At 37.3% G+C, this 24,883-nt stretch overlaps 1 protein-coding gene across 3 annotated transcripts in view; it reads left to right on the top strand.

The window, feature by feature from the left end:
* PTPRR (protein tyrosine phosphatase receptor type R) overlaps window positions 1-24,883 on the top strand; it is a 254,691-nt gene that overhangs the window by 117,268 nt on the left and 112,540 nt on the right. For 2 of the 3 annotated variants that reach the window (XM_027107025.1, XM_027107026.1), the window contains exons 3-4: window positions 20,273-20,386; window positions 23,377-23,532. In XM_027107025.1, coding sequence (XP_026962826.1) covers window positions 20,273-20,386; window positions 23,377-23,532 — 270 coding nt within the window. Of the gene's footprint in view, window positions 1-14,904; window positions 15,017-20,272; window positions 20,387-23,376; window positions 23,533-24,883 lie in introns of those variants that run through there. The other variant, XM_027107027.1, reaches the window with a different exon arrangement.

Below are 24,883 nucleotides of genomic sequence, written 5' to 3'. Positions count from 1 at the left end.
TTCTGAATATTTTTTTTAATAGATTGAGAAGGGTAGGTGTTAACTCTTCTTTAAATGCTGGTAGAATTCACCAGTGATGCCAGCTGGTCCTGGACTTTTGTTTGTTGGGAGTTTTTTTATTATTATTATTACTGATTCAGTTTCATTACTGGTAATTGGTCTGTTCATATTTTCTATTTCTTCCTAGTTCAGTCGTGGGAGATTGTATATTTCTAGGATTTTGTCCATTTCTTCTAGGTTGTCAATTTTATTAGCATATAATTGTTCATAGTAATCTCTTATGATGCTTTGTGTTTCTGTGGTGTCAGTTGTAACTTCTTTCTCATTTCTGATTTTATTGATTTGGGCCCTCTTTCTTTTTTTCTTGATGAGTCTGGCCAAAGGTTTATCAACTTTATCTTTTCAAAGAACTAGCTCTTAGTTTCATTGATCTTTTCTATTGATTTTTTAGTCTTTATTTCACTTATTTGAGACTTTTCTTGTTTCCAGAGGTAGGCTTGTGATCCATAGATTTTGAATCATTGTGTTTTTGTCTTAATTAGTCCCCAGGTGTTTTTTAATTTCTTCTTTGATTTCTTCAGTGATTGATTCATTGTTTAGTAGCATATTGTTTGGCCTCCACATTTTTGCACTTTTTTTTTTTGCAATTGATTTCTGGTCTCATTGTATTGTGGTCAGAAAAGATGCTTGATATGATTTCAGTTTTCTTCAATTTACTGAGACTTTTTTTGTGGCCTAGCATGTGACCTATCCTGGAGAATGTTCCATATGTGCTTGAGAAGAATGTGTGTTCTGCTACTTTTTGGATGGAATGTTCTATATATGTCTACTAGGCAATCTGCTATAATGTGTCATTTAAGGACAGTATTTCCTTATTGATTTTCTGTCTAGATGATTTGTTCATTGATGTAAGTGGGGTGTTAAAGTCCCCTACTATTACTGTGTTACTGTCTCTTTATGTCTGTTAATGTTTACTTTATGTATTTAGGTGCTCCTATGTTGGACACATATATATTTACAATTGTTATATCTTCTTGGATCGATCCCTTTATCATTATGTAATGTCCTTCTTTGTCTCTTGTTACAGTCTTTGTTTTAAAGTCTATTTTGTCTGTTGTAAATATTGCTACCCTGGCTTTATTTTCATTTCCATTTGCATGGAATAACTTTTTCTATCCCCTAACTTTTAGTCTGTATGTGTCTTTAGATCGAAGTGAGTTTCTTGTAGGCAGCATACAGATGGGTCTTGTTTTTGTATTCATTCATCAAATCTGTGTCTTTTGATTGGAGCCTTTAGTCCATTTACATTTACAGTAATTATTGATAGGTATATACATGTTGCCATTTTTTCATTGTTTTTGGATTGTTTTTGTAGTTCTTTTTTTTTCTTCTTCTTTTGCTCTATTCCCTTGTGATTGATTACAATCTTTAGCATTATGCTTGGATTCTTTGCTCTTTTTGGTATGTCTATCATTATAAATTTTTGGTTTGTGGTTACCATGATGTTTATATGTAATTATATATTATATATAATTATATATAACATAATAATTATAATTATATATGATTATTTGTTGATGATCTCTTAAGTTTGAAGGCATTTTAACAACCTTGCATTTTTTACTCTCCCCCAACTTCACATTTAATGTTTTTGACATATTTTACATCTTTTTGTTTTGTGTACCTTTTAACTACTTATTTTACATATAGATGATTTTACTACTTTTGTCTTTTAACCTTCCTACTAGCTTTATAAGTAGTTGTTCTAGTACATTTACTATATATTTGCCTTTTGCAATGAGATTTGTCTCTTTATAAGTTTCATATTTCTACTTGTGGCCTTTTCTTTTCCTCTTAAAGAAGTCCCGTTTCTTATAAAGTTGGTTTCATGGTGCTAAACATTTTTAGCTTTTGCTTGTTGGTAAAACTCTTTATGTTTTCTTCAAATCTGAGTAATAGCCTTGCAGATACAGTATTCTTGGTTGTAAATGTTTTCCTTTCATCATTTTAAGTATATCATGCCACTCCCTTCTGGGCTGCAGAGTTTCTGCTGAAAAGTCAGCTGATAGCCTTATGGGAGTTCCCTTGTACATTACTAGTTGCTCTTCTCTTGCTGCTTTTAAGATTCTCTCTTTATCTTTCATTTTTGTCATGTTAATTACAATGTGTCTTGGTGTGGACCTCTTTGGGTTGATCTTGTTTTGAACTCTCAGTGCTTCTTGGGCCTGGATGTTGGTTTCCTTTACAAGGCAAGGGGAATTTTCAGCTACTGTCTTCAGATGTGTTCTCTGCCCCTTTATCTCTCTCTTCTCCTTCTGGGACCCCTATAATGTGAATGTTAGTGTACTTGATGTTGTCCCACAGATCTCTTAAACTGTTTGCATTTTTTTTTTACTTTTTTTCTTTTTTCTATACAGCTTGAGTGATTTCATTTCCTGATCTGTACCTCTGTATCATCTAATCTACTGTTAATTCCTTCTAGTGTATTTTTTATTTCAGTTACTGTATTTTTCAGCTCTGTTTAGTTCTTCTTTATATTTTCTAGCTCTTTGTTAAAGTTCTCACTGCATTCATCCATTCTTCTCCTGAATTCATTGAACATCTTTTTGATCATTACCTTGAACTCTTTGTCGGGTCGATTGCTTATCTCCACTTTACTTAGATTTCCTGTTGGGGTTTTATCTTGTTCCTTCATTGGGAACATATTCCTCTGTTGCCTCATTTTGCCTAATTCTCTGTGTTTATTTCTATATATGAGGTAAAGCAGTTATATTACCTGATCTTGGATGAGTGGCTTTATGTAGGAGATGTTCTATGGGGTCCAGCAGTGGAATCCATTGTGGTCATCAGAACTATATGTTCTTGGGGTGCCCCCTCTGTTGGCTGCATGGGCCCTTCTGCTGTGGCAGGGCAACTACTGTGGGCACATTGGTAGTTGATGCTGGCTCCCAGCCTGATTGGTTGCCAGGCCCTGCCTTGTGCAGAGGCTGCTGGTCACTGGTGGGTGGTGTTGGTCACAGAGCAGCTGGCCATGGGCCTGGATCTTGAAGTTGGTATTGGCCTGCTGGTGGGCAGGGACAGGGCCTGGGGGAGGTACTGGGGCTGGTGTCAGCCAGCTGATGGGTGGGCTGGGTCCCAGTGTAGCTGGCTGCAGAGCTGTGGAGGTCTTGGAGCTGGTGTTGACCTGCTGGTGGTTGGAGCCAGTCCTGGGCCCTGTGGTGGACAAGGTGTGGTTCTGGGACAACTGGGGGGCTCAAAGGGACCCAAGGCAGCTGACCTGGTGGTGGGTGTGGCTGTGTTCCTATGTGGCCAACTCCTTGGCCTGGGGGCTGCCAGAATTGGTGCCAACGAGCTGGTGGGTGGGGCCAGACCCCCTCCCTATAATAAGCTATAGGGAGGATTCCAAAATGGTGCTTGCCAGCATGTGTCCTTGTGGTGGAATGAGCTCCCCAAAATGGCTTCTGCCAGCATCTATCCTGCAGGGTGAGTCCCTGTTGCTTCCCACGTCTCCAGGAGGCTCTCCAAGATCAGCAAGTAGGTCTGACCCAGGCTCCTTTCAAATTACTGCTTCTGTCCTGGGTCTCAGAGTGTGTGAGATTTTGTGTGTGCCCTGTAAGAATGGTGTCTCTGTTTCCTACAGCCCTCTAGCTGTCTTGAAAGCAAGCCCCATTGGTGTTCAAATCCAAGTATTTTGGGGTTTGTCTTCCCAGTGCAAGAGCCCCAAGCTAGAGAGCCTGATGTGGGGCTTGGACCCCTCGATCCTTTAGGAGAGCCTCTGAAATTGTGATTTTTCTTCCTTTTGTGGGTCACTTCCCTGCGGGTATTGGTCCATATCGCATCTCTACCTTTCCTACCCATCTCATTGTGGTTCCTTTATATCTTTAGATGTAGAAGATCTTTTCTGCTGGAAAAGAGTCTTCAGTCTGGAGTGGTTTTAGGAAGGTCCTGACATGATCTAATTTATGGTTTAAAATTACTTTGGCTTTGCACAGAAAATCAACTCTAGAAGTCAGAGTGGAAACAAGGAGACTGGTTAGGAGGCTATTGCTGTAGCCCTAGTGAGAGATGATAGGAGTTAGGGTGGTAATGGTGGAGGTGGTGAGAAGTGGTCTTCTGAATATTGTTCAATTGGAGTTACCAATTGTAGGGCATGAGAGAAAGAAAGGAGGCAAAAATAACACCTGTTTTTCTTAACAAGTAAGATCGAAGTTGCCAGTTGTAAAGAGGAAGAAAATTGAAGGAGGAACAGATTTGGGGTGGAGGTGGGTAGGGTAGGAATCAAGAGCTCAGTGTCGACAAGCTCAAGTTAACCATCTAAGTGGATATGTCAGGTATGCAACTGGGTATACAAGACTTGAGTTCTGAGGGCGAGGTCCTGATTAATATTAGACTGTGGTTTAGAAGAAAAAGAAGACATGAAGAATTAAGGACTGAGCCCTCCAGTATAGAGAGGTCAGGAAGATGAAGGTGTAGCATCCTGGAAGCCGGGTGAGGAAAGAACATCAGGGAAGAAGAACAAATTATCTGTGTCGAAGGCTGCTCATAGGTCAAGCAAGATGGAGATTGAGAATTGACCACTGGATTCAGCAATCCTGGTTTAATATAGCAGGAGCCAATATAGGGAGAAGGGAGGTGGAATAGAGGAACTGGAAGAAGTGAATATGGACAACTCTTTTTAGACCTTTGTTTGAAAGGAGAATAATGAAAAGTGGTGATAGCTGGACAAGGAGATCTTTCAGTTTGACTTTTGTTTTAATATAAGAAATATTGTAGCACATTTGAAAGCAGATTAGAAAGACATGATAGAGAGGGTGAGCTAATGATGCAGGAAAGAGAGAGAGAATTATACAATAATTACCTGCCATTGATGTACCATAATATATTTATCCATTTGCACCAATGTTCCTTTAAGTTGCTTCTGATTTTTTACTATAATACTGCAAAGAAAATCTTTGTGCCTGTTTATTTTTTTATTCATTGAAATCATTTCCTTAAGATAAATATTCAGGTGGGGAATTACTGGATCAAAGATCATGAACATTTTTAAGACTCTTGACAGTACCCTATTGCCTTAAAAAAAAATTTCCCATGCCTCCCATAATGTATAAATGATTAAGTTTTATTCCAACCTTGCTAATGTTATGCCACATATCTTGGTGGCCATAGTTTATGGAATCCCTATACTGTTTCAACTACGCTTTTTCTAACAGACTGATAGCTCCTTAAAGACGGAGATCATATCTTGAAATTATCTTCATTCTCTCCTATTTTTTAAACCAAATATTTCACTAATAATAATTACAAAAAAATAATCATTTATCTGAAATCCCTCTGTGTTAAAGCATAATGGTGTGCATATGGTGTAATGTGGAAAAAATTATCAATTATGGAATCAGACCAACCTGTATTTGAACACCACATTCATTACTTGAGTTTTGCCTAAATCACTTTAATTTCCCTATCAATTAATAGATTAATGATAATGCCTGCTCTCTAAGTCCTGGTGAGAGTTGAAATGAGATATCTGTAAAGTCCCTAGCACAGAGTAGGAAATTTTGGAGGAAATAGTGAAACTTTTAGAAGAACTTTATCATGAAAATATCTTGTGAACATATATTTTTTTAAAAGACAGAAAAAAAAACTCTTCAGCAACTCACCTTGTCTATAGCCCATAGAGTGCTCATATTATTGTTTTGCTAATGGCCATAAAAAAAAAATCATGCGTTTCGATTCTTATAAACTGTTGAAACAGCAAGCACCTGGGGTACCTCTTGGGACTGCACAGGCTGCTACAGTAGGCCTGGGATCAGCAATGTCTCTAGAAATAGTACCAGGCAGTTACCTCCAGGTGACTGAATGAGGCTTCATCTCAGCACGTGAGCTTAGAAAGCTTTACGATTAGTCCAGCTTGCTAAGGTGAGGAAATAACAAAAGGAGAGCAAATGGAAGTCGAACTTACCACAACATTCCAGTCAATTTCCAAACAGGTAAGAGAATCTTTCATGACATTAACAGTGCTAGGTTAAGAGGGTGAATATTGCGATTTCTGTCTGTATCTGTTCCTGTGAGCGTGTAAGTCAGCAGAGAATCTTTGTGATATCCAGGGAAACAGCTTTAGCCTCAAAATTTGAAATTAAAATTAAATGCTATGCAATTATTCAATATCTCTGAACAGTAAAGACCTTACCACCATCACAAGAAGTTTCTTATAAAAAATTTTGTATCCATCCTAAAGAGAATAGAATTACAAATACATTCACTTGGACAGAACTGAAAATTTTCATAAAAGGTATTGAGTGGAGCAGCTATTTCCTTGGCTTTGCTTGGTGTAGTCCCTACACTGACACTAGGGAAAAGATGACCCCTTGCATTTATGATAACTAGAAAAGGAAAGGGGAGCTAACAATGGGCTTAGTCACTAAATCCAGACTTTCTATCATACCGCATCTTGGGGACCCTGCCTTTGCACGTAGACTTCACTAAAAGACTAGTCAGTATCTTCCATTGTAATCGTATGTGGGGGACCAATGAATGTAAGTGTGGGACAGGAGACATCCCCCGTCTAATTCCCAACCGGAGACCTCAGCTTTGTTGTTTTCTACTGGTAAACCAAGACCCTTATTATGAAAGCTTGGCTGTCCTCATAAGAATTAGGGCTCTCATTAAAAATTATGTGTGAATTCATTAGTTAATCTGTACAGAAAGTGCTATCCTCAGATGAAAAGCCTCACAAAGTACTATTTAGTTCACTTAAGTTTATTTCAAAAAATATGTATTGAGTTCCCACTGTGTTTTAGGCATTGTATGAAGTTCTGGGTGTACAAGCATTAAAAATAAGAATTTAGTTTGAGTGTTTAAAGATAATATAGTGGTTCTGGTGTTGGTACATAATTATGGATTATGGGCTTCCCTGGTGGCGCAGTGGTTGAGAGTCCGCCTGCCGATGCAGGGGACACGGGTTCATGCCCCGGTCCGGGAAGATCCCACATGCCGTGGAGTGGCTGGGCCCGTGAGCCATGGCCGCTGAGCCTGCGCGTCTGGAGCCTGTGCTCCGCAGCGGGAGAGGCCACAACAGTAAGAGGCCCGCGTACCAAAAAGAAAAAAAAAAAAAAAAATTATGGCTTATTCTGATTTTATCTGTGGTCTGCGATGATGAATAACAATGTCAAGAAATAGTGCATCTGGTGTTTCCATCCATCTTAATCATAAAATTGGATTAACTTCCTGTCTGATTCAATGTTGCAGAAAACAATCATCAAGATGCCCCAAATATATCATTGGATTCAAGAAGTCAGTCTCTATTTGCCACAAAATATAGCACTGTCAGGTTTTTGTTTTTTTTGTATGTCTCTAGTGTGAAACATGAGGAGATAATAATGCCAAATAATGGCTTGGCAATAATTTCAAAGAGGGGTTTAAGGTTTAGCAGCAAGATTTTAGATTAAAGAGAAATAAAAGTTTTTAGTGATTTTCTTTTAATGTCTTTTTAATATGAAGAGGACTAACCTGTTTAAATCTGTCATTTAATAGAAATTAAAGCCTTAAAGAAGATGTGGCTTCTTAATTTTGTACACCAAAATATCTTTCCCTACAGCTTCCACAGTCTTAAATTTATTTTTTAAATTGCTGGTGTGAATTATTCAGTTGATAGTTGATGCTAGATTGTGTTATATGATATTAGCCATTTCTATATTTAGCTGTAACAAGGAGGAATAAGATTCATATAGTCTCCTTTGTTTTTCTGATCAATCCATGTACTTCTGTTTAACAATTTAATAATTAGCTCAGAGATACAGCAATCCTAATAAATACCATGACCCCAATTATGCTGAAAGGAAAAAAAAGAGTATTACTGGGAAGATCAAGAAGTAATAACAGGATGAAATTGGCACAGTCATGCTGTGCATTAAAGTTATGCTGCAGACAACCTCACTCAGAATCTTTATTTTCCAGAAATGAGATGGTTCTCAGAGTGCTAATCACAAAAATAACACATTGTGGAAAATTATACACTTATTATTTTGGCATCTCATTCTGCAGATGAAAAAAACCACAAGAACATTGACTAAAACTTATTCCACGTTCTCTCTGTTCATTTTTAGTTATGCAGAAAATGGTTAATTCCCACCGTGACAGAAAAGTCAAGATTACCGAGAATAAAAGTTGAAAGGACACTAAATCATAGAGTTTTTATTTGCATCCCCAAACACATGCCAATAAACCTCGTTTTATTTTACCATGTTTCTTGGGGAATTGGGTGGTTCACCAGCAGAGTGAAAAACAGAATCCTATTACAGTCATTGAAGTGAAACATAAACTACATCATGGAGGGAATGGAAATGAAAGTAAATTTATAACGTCCTTCCAGGGATGTTAGACTCCAAACCACCCTTTTGATCAGACTGATGTCTGAGAGCCTGTGTGGTCTCCCTGCCACCTCACAGTCCAAGATTTTGCATGTGAAAAAGTCGAAATTCCCGAAAGAATAAATTCCTGTTGATTGAATACAAGCCCATGAAAATAAAAGTGAGCCATGTCCCTACTTTACCCACATCTGGAATAAAGTACCCAGTAGCCTGTAACGATTGATAATTTCTTCATTTTTTTAAAGTAGTGTTTATATACTTGGTGGCTTGAGATAGTATCACTTTTGACTATGAAGCAAAGTGCTTGAAGGATTATTATTTTGCCTTTGGACATCTATTTCCAAGCATCCCTAAATGCCACTTAGAAGTCAGTTTGGTCTCAATTCTTACTGGATACGATAGTCAAATGTCTCCTCCGTTTCAGAAAAGCTGCATGAATGGAGCGGTCACAGCTGTGGTGATTAGAATTTCGTCATCCTGACAGGGCTGGTTGTAGAAACCTGAATTTGTCTAACCTCGTTTTTCAGGCAACATTTGCCTGAGCTTTGGGCTTTTGTCCAGAGAGTTTCTGCCTGGCCTCGATTCCAGCCATTTTCCACTCAAGCTTTTGGTTACTGTGTCTGCCCCAGCATGAGAGATGCTGAAGGAAGCGGAGAGTAACAATTTAGAGGAGACCAAAAGAGAACACAGGAATAAGAATAATGGAGAAGAAATAATATTCAGTACATAATCAGGGGAGATGAATGTGGAAATTTCTGTTGACTTGAACATATAATAATGAGACTTGAAAACTCTGTTAAAAGCCAGTAACTTGCTATTATATTTGTTTACTGTACTCAGGATAATATCTATTTGTGGATAAATCATGACTTTCTCCTGTCTCCAAAGAACTTTATATTAAACCTCTGTTTTCCTCTATTTCATCCATAGATATGTTTATTAAAATATTTATTTTATTAAATATTTTTAGTAAAATATTTTTATAAGGGTAAATGGACACAAAATCACAAAGTATGGGAATGATAGTATCATAAAAGTACATAAAGTGTTATTTTCTAATTTTTGGAAGCCTTATCTCCTCCATTGAATTTGTACTTGGAAAAGTCAAGACCTTAACCATTTCATGATTTTTTAAAATAGCTAATGATAAGGATGGGGGTTTACTCAAAATTATATAGAATTTAAAGTTTTCGGAACAATGTATAAAAGTTCTTAATTGCTAAAGTATAGGAGTCTTTAAAGGCAAAAGAAAAGATTTTCTTACAAGAATGTTATTAGAGGATGTGAAAGGGAACACTAATTAAGAGGTACTATTAAAATAGAAAAGAGAGATTAATGAAATGAAGAAATAAATAGCTTATAAAAAGCTTTTCAAATGAGTAGGATAGGGCTTCTAATCTAAGTCACTAAATTTGACTGTTTCAATATTAATATTTAATTTGTTGTAGTAGAGAGAAAAAAAGAAAAGGATGATGAATATGAATTTGATTCAGTAGCTATAAGGAGTCTTCTGTACAATTTGGGATCTGATCTGATGGCTCACACAGCCATGGTTAGAAAGGGTGGATGGAGTAGGGAGTAAATGGAAGTAGAGATTCTGGAATCAAAGAACCGTTCTTAAAATGTGCTATTTTAAACTTAAACCTCAGGTATATATTCTTCCAAAAATTGTATCACTTTAGCAAAATCAAATTGTTTTGACCATTTCCTCTGACCTAGATTTCCTAATTGACTTTTGGCTAAAACTCCTTGATTGTTAAATCAGTAAATGTAAGCACTGGACGTCCAATCAGGCCACTTCTTTGTGTATTAATATTATTACTGTTCCAGGAAATAAGTATAAGACCTTCATTTAATCAACAAAGTTGCAACTCAATGTCCCCTTGTACTGCGTATCCAAAGAAGCAGATCATTTAGTTGTTTTTAACATCAGTGAAGGATAAATCCATATCTTTAAGCAAAGTTTATGGAGCCCTTTTTATCTGTCAGTTTTAGCTGTTTTGTGTCTGATAACTTATGTGATCCTCAAAATCCCTGTGAAAGGGATGCAGTTATCATCTCCATTTGACAGACAAAGAAACTGAGGCCCAGGGAGAGTTAATAATTTGACCAAGGCCACTCAGCCCAGGATAAATCCAAGTCTGTCTTACTAACCCATGCTCTTAACTATTATAGTGTGTCAAAGTTTTCTTATTTGGTATTTGCTCACCTACCTGCAACTTCCAAACACACAATATTTAAAGTCATGTACATTCTCTCTAGCTATTAGAAAACAGAGTAGGCAAAAGCTTTTAAATGTGTGAGATCATAATTCAATATCTCCCTTGTCCACTAAGTCTTTCCTTTCTAAATGAGAAATTTAGATACTTTTTCTCACTTACTACCAATATGCATTTAGCTCCTTCATAAATTGTTTTAACTGATAAGCTGATCGATTGCTTTAGCAGGCCATAACTACAACAGAGCCCAGGATGTGAGAAACTCATGAAGTTGGCATTGCAATTGTTTTCAAAACGTCTCAAAACATTACTCTGACCAAAACTAGTGTCGGCATATCATGTGTTAAAAGGGGTAGCTCATCACAGTGTAAGGATCTTAAAAAGAAAGATTAAGTCACCTGAAGTACTATTGCTATAGTATAAAGCTCAAAGTTCCTCCCACCTGAGGGAAAAAGATTCTTCTATCTATTTACCATCTTATCTTTCTCCTTTGTCCTCAGCAAAAATTGGTCGTGGTGTTCTGCCTGTTTTTTCAGTATACAATCACATCTTAACCCCCTCAAAGTCTCAATATACACTAATGACACACTAATTTTATTTTATGAGTATCAAATTGTACTAACCCTAAAAAACCCATTAAATGACCATTTGGGACAAAAGAAAGTCTGTGGAATTGTACCCTAGGCACCCGTATATCCACACAATGATCCCACACTTTCAGATAAGTTCCAACAAAGACTCACTTGGCCTTCCAGTGGATTGTGGCCCACATTTTGAGAATCACTACTTGAAGGCCACCAATTAGTCCTCATCAACAAATCCAAGAGCCTTTTCTTGGTCTGCATTTTTCTTAACCTTCAGCAGCATCTAGCAGGGTTGACACACTTCTTTTGCAAGCTCTGCTCCTGACTCCACGGCACCATACACCTGATTTTCCTCTAACCCTGCTGCCACTGTAAATATCCACGCTGAAATCAAGGTCAACTAACATGAAAAGATTTAGAGCCTTTTTGCCTTTTAGGGGTCTGGGCAACAGAGTGCAATGCAACGTCTAACTTTGTGGTACCATGAGTTGGTGTTTGAGGGGCATACGAAATAGCATCCCTCTTCTCCTGACTCAGAAAGACAGAGGAAGCAGACCTGGGGAGATAAGAAATATAACTTTATTGCTGATAGAGCTGCTGGAGATGTGACTTAGGAGCATGACAGTATACTTCTATGGCTGCCTCTCCTTCTTAGGCAAATTTACCCACCAGTCACAGGAGTACTGGCCAACCGTGGCCTCACCTAAAGGGACAGAGCCTTTGCAACTTACTTTACTACTTGCAATGAGAATACTAGGTTTTGGGCTTCCCTGGTGGCGCAGTGGTTGAGAGTCTGCCTGCCGATGCAGGGGACACGGGTTCGTGCCCTGGTCCCGGAAGATCCCACATGCCGCGGAGCGGCTGGGCCCGGGAGCCATGGCCGCTGAGCCTGCGTGTCCGGAGCCTGTGCTCTGCAACGGGAGAGGCCACAGCAGTGAGAGGCCTGCGTACCACAAAAAAAAAAAAAAAAAAGAATGCTAGGTTTTAGTGTCTTTACAGGCAAGAAGACCCCAAAAGGAAAGCACAGAGCTACACATGCCCCAGTATCTCATTCCAAATGCACCAATTATACAAGTCACTTCCCTCCCCTGAGGAGACAGAGGAGGGAAGGCACCAGGACAATTACTGTATTTGAGCTGCCACCGCACAGAATAAAACATCAGCGTTGGGCAATAAGTGTTTCCTCCTAACATCATGGAAAGAGAAAAGCCATAAAAATGTGATAGTTATGGCATCACATTAAAATGGATAAACATTTGTATGACTATATATTAGATATACATGGGTATATATATGCATTCTACATTATATTACCTACATATCAGAAAACAGCTAACACTAAAAGCACCACAAGCTTTATTTCAGGATGACGGAATAAACTATTATGCATAATATTTATTTCTTTTTCCTAATTCTTTGCAGTTTCTAAATCTTCTATCATGAGCATATTTAATTTTTATAATTAGAAAGATAAATTTTAAAACTCTCAAATTAGTCACAAGAAATAGACACTTACACTGATTAAGTTTGAGTGCCATTGACAACCAATATAGCACATGACTCAGAAAACTTATATTGATTTTGCCTATTAGAAACAAGTTTCAAAGAATTGGTTAGATGAAATAAACTGTTTTTTCCCTCCTGAACTGTGTAGTAGTCAGAGTATCAGAGGCATATTAATAACAAGCCAAATATAAATTGTGTTAAATCTACTCATGTTTTTTGAGTGATTAGGCATTTCAAGTGAACTACTTAACCAAATATTAACCTCCTCAAGAGCTTATAACCCTGGTTTTGTAACCCTTTCTACCCCTATCATGGAACTCAGATTCTTCCAATTACAGTTTTTGACCCTCAGATAATGCGGGGCTTAGGTGAGCTGACCCCACATGCAGTCGTATATCCGAGTATAACTTTACAGTCGGCCCTCCATATCCGAGGTTCTGCATCCTTGTATTCAACCAGTCCTTGCATTGGGTAGTGCTGTAGTACATATTTAGTGAAATAAATCTGTGTATAAATGGACCCACGCCTTTCAAACACATGTCATTCACAGGTCAAATGTAGTAACCACACAACGTTGAGTATGATGATTTATGCATTCCTTCATTTCACAAAGATTTATTCAATACCTACCAAATGCCAGGCATTGTTCCAGGTCCTGGAGATATAACAGAGAACCAGAATGGCAAGTTGCCACACCAGTGGAGCTCACATTTTAGTAAAGGGAGATATACAATAAACAAAAAAATAAACAAGAAACTGTTAGATAGTGATAAATGATATGAGGAAAATAAAGCAGGGTGATGTGATAGGGAATGACCAGGCTGGGAAGGCCTCTCTGAGGAGATGACATTTAAACTGAGAGCTGAACGATCAGAAGGACCCACCATACAGTGGTGTTGAACATCTCTCCAGCGGGCAGGCAGATGCCAAGGCCATGGGGTGGAAATAAGCACAGCTTGTCTGAGGAACTGGAAAAAGTGTGGAGTGGCTTGAGAGGGAGATAGGAGATGAAATTCAGAAGGAACAGAAGCCAGATAAAGTAAGGCCCTGTAAGCCATGTAATTGAATTTAACTCTAAATGTAATAGAAAGTTATTGGAGGATGTTAAAAGAGAAAGGGAGATGAACTCTTTGGGAAAAATAGATTTTAAAATGGATAGACAAGATCATGAAACTATAAACGAAAGTCTTGTGTCACTTCCTGTCTGAAACAGTTAAAAGAGGGCTTCACAAAGAGTACACTGGCACAACTCAGAAGATAAATGAAGATAATAATAAAACACACATTATAGAATCAAAATCACATTAGAAACAAAAGAATTAGATCAGAGTCTGCTGAAAACATACAAGGATATAGAGCAGACCTGAGAAAATTTCAGAATATAAAATTGCATAATGTGTCCTTAAAGATGAACCAAAAAATATTTAGGAGAAAAATCATTCAAATATATAATAGGAGAAAATACTTCTGAAATAAGGAATCTGGTATATGTAGACTTCAAGAGCATACTATATTGCAGAAACTATCAAACCAAGGAAATATCCTGGTGAAGTTTTTTAACTTTAAAGACTCTTGTGAGATTGCAGGCAGAAAAACCAAGTTATCCAAAAGACAGGCTAGCCTCAGGCCAGGGTATTCTTTGTAGCAATTTTCAAAGCCAGAAGGCATTGGAATAATAGCAGCAGAGTTCAAAGGCAAAAAATAAAGATTGAATCAAGAATTTAATATTCAGCCAAGTTGTCATTTATTGTCATTTATTGTTAAAGCCACCATAAATACATTCTCAAGTGCCTCAGGAAACATAGCACTCACGAACCCTGCTTGAAAGAAGCTTTTTTGATAACGACATCCAGCTAAATAAGGGATACATCAAAATAAAGAATTCAGGAATGGTACACCCTTCTAAAAAAGAGCTGATCGTGATCATGACTATTTGGATATGTAACTAATGCTATAGAACTTTAAAAATTATAATTACAGAATATATTCATCAGTGTAACTAATGCTAACCTGATCCTAATGTTTTAGTGACTTAATGCAGTAGAAGTTTATTTTTAACTCATGTTACTGTTTAATGAGGAGCGTTGGGAGGGCCTCTGCTTCATGCAGTGATTCGGGCCCCAGGCATCTTCCTTTGTATGGGGCCACCATTTTATTACAGGCTTAGGGTCATCCTGGAACCATCCAGCTTGCAGACAGAGGGAAGAGAGGAGAGAGTGGAGAAGACTACCTCAGACTGAAAATATCACTTTACTTTCATTTACACTAATTGGTGAGCACTATTACATGGCTCCACCAAGATATAAACAGGCTAAGGTTCCAGGAGGAGACAATCGGTTTGGTGAGTAGTCTCTGTTATAAAGAATATAATAATAAACACCATAAAATATAATAAGACAACAATAATAATATAATTATAAAAACTGGAAAGTGATCATGAGAATTGGTGGGAAGAGATGTACATTTTCTCACTTTTCATAGCAGCAGTTAATAAATACTTTCTGAAGTTTATATATCAAGAAATAAAGATTAATATATATTATCATGCAATATTTAACATTATGATTATAGGCACAGGAAGAAAAAAAAATATAGAACAACCAAAAAAACACCAGACCACTTAGCAAAAGACAGAAAACTAAGGAGGTATAAAAACAAATTTTAAAAGATAGCATAACATAAAATAACAAAACACATTTAGATCTTAAAATAATAAAAGTCAATGGGATAAGCTAAACTATTAAAAGTAAGAAATTATTAGATGAGACTCAAAACATATTCAATAACAGTATATATTATGAATACAGAAATGCATCTCAGATATATTTCATATATTAAATATATTAATATATCTCACTTATATATTAAGTGAAAAAAGCAACTTATGGAACAACATGTATAGTTTAATCCTATTTGTATTTAATAATAATAAACATGTATAATAAATACATATTATTTTACATTCTATATGCATCAAAAATATTTGGAAGAATACACAAGAAATAGTATTGTTTGTTGTTGTTTGTTGTTTCTGAGGATTAGAATAAAAGGTTAGGAGAAGACAAGCATGCTTTCATTTTTTTACTATGTATCTTTCTGTACTTTATATTTTTTGTAATAAATATGAATTTTTTATTATAAAAATTTAAACAGAGGATAAGTAAAGTCCAACATAGAACTGAAAGCTGCAAGCAAAGGAAGGGGAAGGAGAGGTCATGGAAATCTGACAGAATGGTGCTCGAGCTGAGTCTCCAAAGAGAAGGAAGAAGGCTTAGCCAGTGATCCACATACGCACTGACCCAATACAAAAAGACATGGCATGTTTAAGACACCTTAGGTACAGCTGGAGTATAATGTACATGGTGGATAGGTTTGGGAGGTAAGACTGGAAGGACAGGACAATGGCAGTGAACCAAGGAGTTAGGACCATTCATTAAAAAATGAGATTTCCTCAAAGTATTTTAAGCAGAATTGTGACTTAATTGAGCCAGAATGTTGCACAGGTCCATATGAGGAATGAATTAGAGACCATAGAAGATTGGCAACCCATGAAGATTCTATTCAAATAGTCCAGATAGCCATGATAGTGGCCTGAACAAAGATGGTGGAAATACAGATGAAGAGAAGATGGATTCAACATTCAAGAGATTTTTAGAGGGTAGAATAGACAGAACTTGATAATTAATTGGATGTTATGATGGTAGGGTGAAAGATAAGGTAAAAGAGTGAGTCAACATGATTTCAAAATATGGTACTTCATCACATTATATGAAATATAGAATTAGAAGTAAATTTGATTGTGGATGAGGAGAGGGGAAAAAGATAAGTTCAGTTTGGGTAATACCGAGTTTGAGGCATAAGTGGAACATTCAGGTGGAGGGAAACAGATGTAGGACTCTGAGAAAGGTGGGAACGTGAAATATGGAAATAAAAATCATTAGTATGTAAGTAATAGTAGAGGACAACACAGAGAGTTATAAGAAGGGATTGGGTGATGGTGTAAAATGCCTCTAATAGGTCAGGGCTTTCTTCTTTGTTCAGAGACAGAGAAATTTTTGCTTTTATTCCTGGGGATCACTTGACAATCCAAGTGCTGGCCATAAAGGGGAGACTCCTTGCCAAGAATAAAGTTAGAGATCCCGAGTAGCAATGAGCACACGTTAAAGTTAGGAGATGAGTGGATTCCTCCTGACTGGCTTGGTCCTGAAGGAAGCTGGGTTTGTTTGTTGCTGTGGGGAATCGAGACTGGACTTCTTTGAGGGGCTTTGAGGACATTTTTTGGCCTTCCTCTCCCTAATGGGGCCACTGGGTGTGATCTTGGCTCTTACTGGGGGTGATCAGATGACAGACCAGGCTACCTTATAGCATCAAGAGGTAACTAACATTTGAAACCTGACCCCCTCGCCGGCAAAAATAATTCAACTGTCCTTTAAATATAAATAGCTAAAAGCCAATCACATACTTAAAGTTTAAACATAATGCTGGTGCCTAAATTCAAGTACTACATTTTAATCAGTTTCCTCAAGCTGATTTATGTCTAAGGCTCATAGGCTTCAGCTACTTTAGTGGACTGTCTGGTGACCAAAGAAAGAAAGTCATATTACACAGTGGTATTTCCTTTGTGGGAGGAAGCAGAAGTGGGTGAGGGGACATGGGCCCCAGATAAAAGGAACTGACTCAGGAATCTCTTTACAAGGCAGAGGTCCAATAAATTTAAATACAGATGGAGTCTGAAATCTTTGAATTTTCATTATGTTTATTTTTTCTGTGTGTTTATATATTTGTAATATCAATACAAATACTTATTTGTTTTTGGATAGTAACTCTATTTGCATTATTCATTACTGTGAAGTGGCTTAGCATTTACCTTTGGAAAGAGCACTATAATCCCTTTTAAAGTTAAAAATTTCAGTCATTTGTATGTTAAATAATAGAAATGACCAAATGGGTTTAGAATAAGACTAAAATATATCTTGTACTGTTATATGGTAACTTTGAAGTTGTGACACTGTCATTGCCATGGAAATTTATATTCTATCATAGTTGTTATGATCTCATCTAATAGGATGAGAAGAAGCTATGTATTTCTAGCATCTATCCAGGAGGAAGGTGGTAACACATATCCTCTTATTATAGGAAGTCATATTTATTTTATTTTCTCTGAAATAAAATTCTCGTTTTGTCTAGGATCCTTTCTTTTTCTCAAATTGTGATCATACCTAGTGTCTGTCATGTATTAGGCCCTCAAATACGTATTTTTTTGTTTGTACTGTATTTTAGCATCGCTATTTTACGGTGAATAGTTAGAAATACATGTATGTGCTCTGGAATCAATCCAGCTTTTCACAGGCAAGCAGAGAACTGAGGCAAATTATTCAAATGTTTGATGCAATGAACCAGATGATTGCAGTTTTAATCTAATTATTTCAACTCACTTCTTCATTTTAGTTAGGGAATCTAAATTTCTGTTTTAAATGCACTGTTCTACCTTCTTGGAAAGTTGCCATTTTGAGTGATTTTAAATCTTGAGTTCCCATTTCACTTCCATACACCATTTCGATCTAAGGAAGTTAGACTTTAATACTGTTTCCACAGTTACAAGCTTCGTTAATCATGGCCCTGGGAACTGAATTCTCAAGTGTGTGCACAACCCCCTTGACTCTCAGTTCCCAGCATAGACCATTGGCTCCAAATCCTGCCCGTGGGAATCAAGGGCTGTGCTTGCCCTGCTCACCCTGCCTGACAAACACTGCTGGTGAGCCAGAAGTCAGTGGTTCCTCAGCAGTGTTTGCAGGAACCAAGGAACCCATCTCTGCAAAGAAACTCCAATCTCTTGGCAATTTCCACAGCCTTACAGAGCTGAAAGTAAGCTGCTGCATAAAAGGAAACCTCTGTTTCTCGGAGCCACCAGGTGGATTTAGTTTTTCTAATCTCTTGGATTTTCCATAAAGCATGTTTCCATAAAACATAAGTCATGCTTAAAAGTATAATGTTTTTCTCATTACTGCATTTCCATATCCTACTCATCCTTCAGGATTGAGCTCAAGTCTTACTTTCTGCATGAAAATGTGTTTTTATATATTGGAAACATTTTTAGACTAGAGAAAAGTACAGAGGATAATATAGCAAACAATTGTGAACCATTAGATGACTTTTAGTTAATAAAAAAATTATTACTGATGGTGTTAATGTCACTTTTCTACCTACTCCCAGCGTAATTCTCCTTTTCCCCTCCCAGGAGCAAGTTGTACCTTATAGTTGGGGTGTTGGGTAGAATTTTCAATAGTTCTTCCCTTTTGTGGATCTCAATTTTTTGCCAGGAGTCCAGTTCCAGCTGCCTAACGTGACCAAGCTCTATGGCCCCTGCCCCTATGCAAGTATTAAAAGATCCTAATGTACAGCAGCAGTCTAGAGCTTTAGCTGGGTCTGCCATTTTGACTGGGAACCATTATATCTCTTTTGACCTCCTCAACTCCCTCTGATTCCTGTAGCAATAAGTATTTGGTCCAGTTTCCAATCACTTATTTTGTACCAACTTTATGTATAGAGGATTTATTATTTCTTAACAAAACTATAAATTATGGGAACAGTATTATTCTTCTTCTACAGCAAACTGGGAGAAGGTCCTCTGAGAGTTCTTACACTATAGTAGGTTACACTTGTAAGCCAATCTCTTTATCACAGAAGTGTGTACATAGAAGTGTGCCTCACTGTATAGAACAAATGATATTGCAGACATCCAACAGTTACTGATAACCTACTATGGTCAAGTTAGCAAATTAAGCATTATAAAATAAGAAATGCATATAAAGGTTTGGTTTCTCCACCTTGTAAAGTATCTGTGTCAAGTGATTATGGTGCATTTTTGGAAATACATAGTTAACCAGTTTATGTTGTAAATGTAATCATAGCACCCGTGGCTTAAATTAAGGATGTAGTGTTAATTGCATAACTTGATTTATATTTTAGGAATTTTAAAATATTTACTTGTCCTTTTCCAAAACAACCTGAAAATTAAGAGTGTTTGTCCAAGCAATGGAATAAGAATTGTTTACCTTAGGTTTAATCATCACTTCCATTGACTTCTTTACCAGAGTTTGAAAATGCATTATTGCAGCTCATTCTTTTGCCTTGCACTGGCAGCAAATCACTATATAGAGAAACTGCCAAGTCTGGTGTTACGGAACTTACACAGCATCTTCCTCTCTGTGGCTGTGTGTGAACACAAATTAAAGATGTCCTCTGGCTTGGATTACTGAAATATACTTGGCTGCATATTACATTCTGTCATCTGGACTTAAAGCAAAATAAACCAACACACATTTCAGTGAAATTCTTTATGAATTGATCATTCATATGATTCTTGATTATAACTAGACAAATTGCATTGTTATACAATATACCATCTTCTTAAGTAAGACCATTTAAAATTTCACATAAAATGTCCCTATAATTTTTTAATCTCCATTAAAAATGCAATAAAGCACGATGAGTGTGAATTTCTCAAAGTCACAGGAATTGTTGTGGTCAGTCATCCGTCAGGAACTGAATGTCCAAAATCAAAGATTTACTATAATTTGAATTTTTTATTTTCCAGACACTGCAAGTGGATGTAAATAGGCTGAACATAACCTTGCTTCGGATATTCCGCCAAGGAGTGGCCGCAGCTTTAGGACTCTTGCCCCAGCAAGTGCACATCAATCGCCTCATTGTAAGATGCCAACATTTCGCATTCCCAGATGACAAGCTTTGATCTTTATTGCAGGACTCAAGAATAATGAACAATAGTTAAGAACACCCATGCTATAGTTTTATGGTCCATGAGCCAAATCTGGCATGACACCTGTTTTTGTAAAGAAAGTTTTATTGTAACAGACCACACCTATCTGTTTACATATTGTCTAAGGCTTCTTTCACACTACAATGGCAGAGTTGAGTAGTTGCAACAGATTGTCTAAATTAAAAGCTAAAATATTTGCTGTCTGGCCCATTACAGAAAAAGTTTGTCAACCTTCTCGTAGTTCAAGACTAGCTATCCTGGTAGGTATGAATAGAAGGGCCCAAAATACTTGTCTCACCAACCGTATACTACTCCCAAAATATTCTCCCTAAGACGGAAACATTCTGTATCAGGTAAGGCACTGTCTCCAGACAGCATCTATTAAAATCCCTTCAAGTATATCAGGATGAGGGACTTCCCTGATGGCGCAGCGGTTAAGAATCTGCCTGCCAATGCAGGGGACACGGGCTCAATCCCTTGTCCAGGAAGATCCCCACATGCTGCGGAGCAACTAAGCCCGTGCGCCACAACTACTGAAGCCTGCGTGCCTAGAGCCCGTGCTCCGCAACAAGAGAAGCCACCGCAATGAGAAGCCCGCGCACCACAACGAAGAGTAGCCCCCGCTCGCCGCAACTAGAGAAAGCCCACGCAGCAACGAAGACCCTACGCAGCCAAAAATAAATAAATAAATAACTTTAAAAATATATATATATATCAGGATGAAGGATAGTGAACACATAGGCAGAGGATTTTGAATAAAGAAGAACCATGCTTAAGGACAGCAGTCCAAGTACAATGCAAGAATAGCCTTGAAAAAGTCGAGAGAAAACTTGGATGGGTATCTGAGGTGGGGATGAAGGAAGCCCAAAGGACCTTTTGTATGAGGCTTACTTTAGACCGATCTATCACCCACATCCTTTCTTTCCCCCTTCTCCTCAGTATTTAGGGACCTTGATATCATTCAACTACATGTTCCCATCTGCACTTGAAGGTGGGTGTGAGCAAAGAAAAGCAAATTCAAATCTTAACGACTTTCTCTTTGTAAAAAGCTAATTATCCGAGGTTCCTGTGAAAAAGGACTTTAGAATCATTTTAACAGTTTTAAAATTGTTCTTAATTTCCCCTGCATTAGAAACTTAAGCAAGGACTTCTTGTTCTCCTTGCCTTAAATCCTTACGCTCCTGCTTGAGTTCAGTTTTATACTGCATCAACACCTGCATTTCCCACTATGGAGAAGAATTTGCTTTTATTTTGGTTTAGAATTTTTGTTTCTTTTCACTTTTTTTCTGTGTGGAGGGTGAATTGTTTTCGTCCCCATAACAACTTTTGTTCTGTGAGTCAACTATTTTCTGGGACTAAATAAGCTTTCAAAAAAAACAAAGTTTTTAACTCAATAGCATAGAAGAAATACAGCATTTCCCATTATCATGAAAGAGTGAAATAGGTTATTTATATCCACAGTGTACCTTGCTCAAGTGAGAAGTGAGGTATTATAGATGTCTTAGATCTAGATCTAGATTTTATATATATACTCAGATACCTTAGATATACTTTTACATATGTAGATTTAAAGAGCATAATAGCTCTTTGAAAGGATAAAAGAGGGATTTGCCACACCCAGAGAGGGATATGCATATCCTCAGAGACTGTTAGTAGCATTTATGCATGTCTATTTCTAAGAGTAGTTCTTATAATAATTTAAGTTATGATGATACCTGAGGCAGCAGAGTACGGTGATTAAGAGCGTGTGCTTTGGAGACAGACACAGAATTCTACTCCATTTCCAACTTGGCCGTGTCCCAGCTCTATGACCTAAGGCAAGCTACTTAATGTTCCTTCATTTACAAAATGAAATAACTTAATACCTCTGTCCTGGAGATAACAGATTTAAGGCACATGGGAGCATGACAAGCCCAAAACAAGTGCTCTCTTCCTACTATTGTTGTTATTAGGTCATAAACTATTTAAATTATTATAAACATGTTTCACATCAGTATTATGCAGTATTTAGTCATTGTCTGTTGTTCACTGCAAACACGGGAACATTTTTCCTGGATGACTAGTAGTACTCCATTTTATACGTGGCTGAACTTCTGATAAATTGCATTAAAAGAAAACTTTCTTAAAAAAAAAAGAAAGAAAGAAAATTTTCTAGCAGGAGAGAACTCCATGTATCAAAAAGAAAAGACTAACAACAATTTTCTTTTATAAGTGCTTTGTATAAGTTGTCAAAGAGAATCTATCAGAGGCAGTGTCATTTTTGTGTAGTGTTTGTTTTTTATGGGTATGTGACATATCAGCCATTTAAGGTAAGAAATCCTCCCTCTCTGTTTCAGGTAATGAGGTCATACTAATAGGAAAGTAACATGATATCATTGCATAACATTGTTTCTACCAAACAATAGATCTTAAAAGTGTGACTTATTTAAGGTGAAGAACAGGATCAGGGAAGCAACTTCAAAGACAGCATCACCTTCCTTAGTCCAGCCTTCACATTAATACAAGTTATAAAAAATATATATATGGGGTGGTGATGTCTAATAATTGTACTGTTACATCAGGTTTTACTTAATTCATTTAATTGATTTTAAAATGCTTCTTTAAACACAATTACTCAGGAACCATCTGAACAATATATCTCAAAAATTACAATACCGAATGGAAAATAAACCAGCATCGAATGAAATATAAAATTACAAAGCTAGAGGTGTCAACTAATTGAAAGAAGGCCATTTGAAGATTTCGGGCTTTGGGCTGCTAATATTAAGTGTACCAGGAATACCTAATAAAGGTGATCTCAAGATGTCTTTTAGGATCCTAAAGCTCTGATTTTCTTTAATGTTTCTAGAAGGAAGTCAAAAATATTTCCCAAAGTTGTTTAAAATGTCTATTAACATATACAAATGATCTGCTTTTACTAGGGAAAGAAGAACAGTGTTGAACTATTTGTGTCTCCCATAAACGGGAAAGCAGGAATTTCTGATGCTCTGCCGTCTGAGGAAGTGCTGCGTTCACTTAATATCAATGTTTTGCATCGAAGTTTATCCCAGTTTGGAATTACAGAAGTCTCCCCTGAGGTAGGCTGTTTCATGGAATATTTCATTTAAAAATTTGCACGGTTAGCATGACATGACCCAATTCTAGGAGGCTTTGAGATGAAAGCTGTTTATCGTGTGTTATTTGATAATATAAAAATCTCCCTAAGGGTCAAAATTCTCTGATTTCACATTGCGTATGTTTCTTCCTTAAGGAAGTTCATTTTCATGTCAAAGTTCCCTTTTTGACACTTTCTTCTCCAATCTTTATGGCCTTATAATTTATTTTGACTTATCCAACAAATTGTCCAGAAGAAAAGCCACTTAGGTATATTTGTCAATTGATTACTTTTACTGAATTTTAGTGAATTTTGGGTGTCCCCAAAAACACCCTCAAATCTTTCCTCCTCAACAGGTTTACTCCTCATTGCCTTCATTGTCAAAATGTTCCCTTTTTTCCACTACCTTGGGATTAATTTGAAATGTGACTTTTCTTTTGCTGAGGAACGCAGTCTTAAGAACTATGAATATCTCCTTCATAGTGCTTTCTAAATTCGGCACTTTTCAGATTTCCCCCACCACTCCAATACTCTCATTCCTGAATAAATCCAGTCTCTTTTTTACTTCACCTACTCCATCCCACTCCAAACTTGCTAGAATGAACATCATCCCAAACATATGTAATTAAATTCACAGAATCAAAGCATTAGACCTTGAGGGAACACATGCGAACATTTTAAAGATACAGAAAGTAAGGCCCGTAGAAATTAAGTGATTTCATCAAGGTGACAAAGCAAATGAGGTAGAAAGCAATATTTAAAATCTAGATACCTTATTCCTAGTCTATTTCCCTTTGCAGTAAAGCACACTGCCTCTCATTACAGCAAATGCCACAGGTATGGTATAAAAAGCTTTGGTACAAGATTGAGCTTGGATCCCAAAGCCAGCACTTCAAATGTGTGTGACCTTGGGTGATTTAATCTCTGTGAGATTAAGTCTGTCTTTACATAGTATCAACCTCTCTGAGCCTGAGTTTCTTCATATCCTAAATGAGTATAGAAAAAGAAAGGAAGGAAGGAAGGAAAAAAGTAAGGGAGGGATGGAGGGAGGGAGGAAGAAAGGAAGGAAGGAAGGAAAAAAAGAAGGAAGGGAGAAAGGAAAAGAAAAGGAAAGGAAAGGAAAAATGGATGGAGTCCTTATCTTATAAACTTGAAATATGAATAAAATTTTTAAATTTAAAAAAAATACATGGAGGGCTTCACTGGTGGCGCAGTGGTTGGGAGTCCGCCTGCCGACGCAGGGGACACGGGTTCGTGCCCCGGTCTGGGAAGATCCCACATGCTGCGGAGCGGCTGGGCGCGTGAGTCATGGCCGCTGAGCCTGCGCGTCCGGA

This window comes from Aethalodelphis obliquidens, unplaced genomic scaffold (genome assembly GCF_003676395.1).
Source record: "Aethalodelphis obliquidens isolate GAN/ISIS:26980383/991018 unplaced genomic scaffold, ASM367639v1 scaffold8, whole genome shotgun sequence".
Taxonomy (NCBI): domain Eukaryota; kingdom Metazoa; phylum Chordata; class Mammalia; order Artiodactyla; family Delphinidae; genus Aethalodelphis; species Aethalodelphis obliquidens.
The sequence above is the reverse complement of the archived record's forward strand: the minus strand, read 5'-3'. Positions and strand labels throughout refer to the sequence as shown.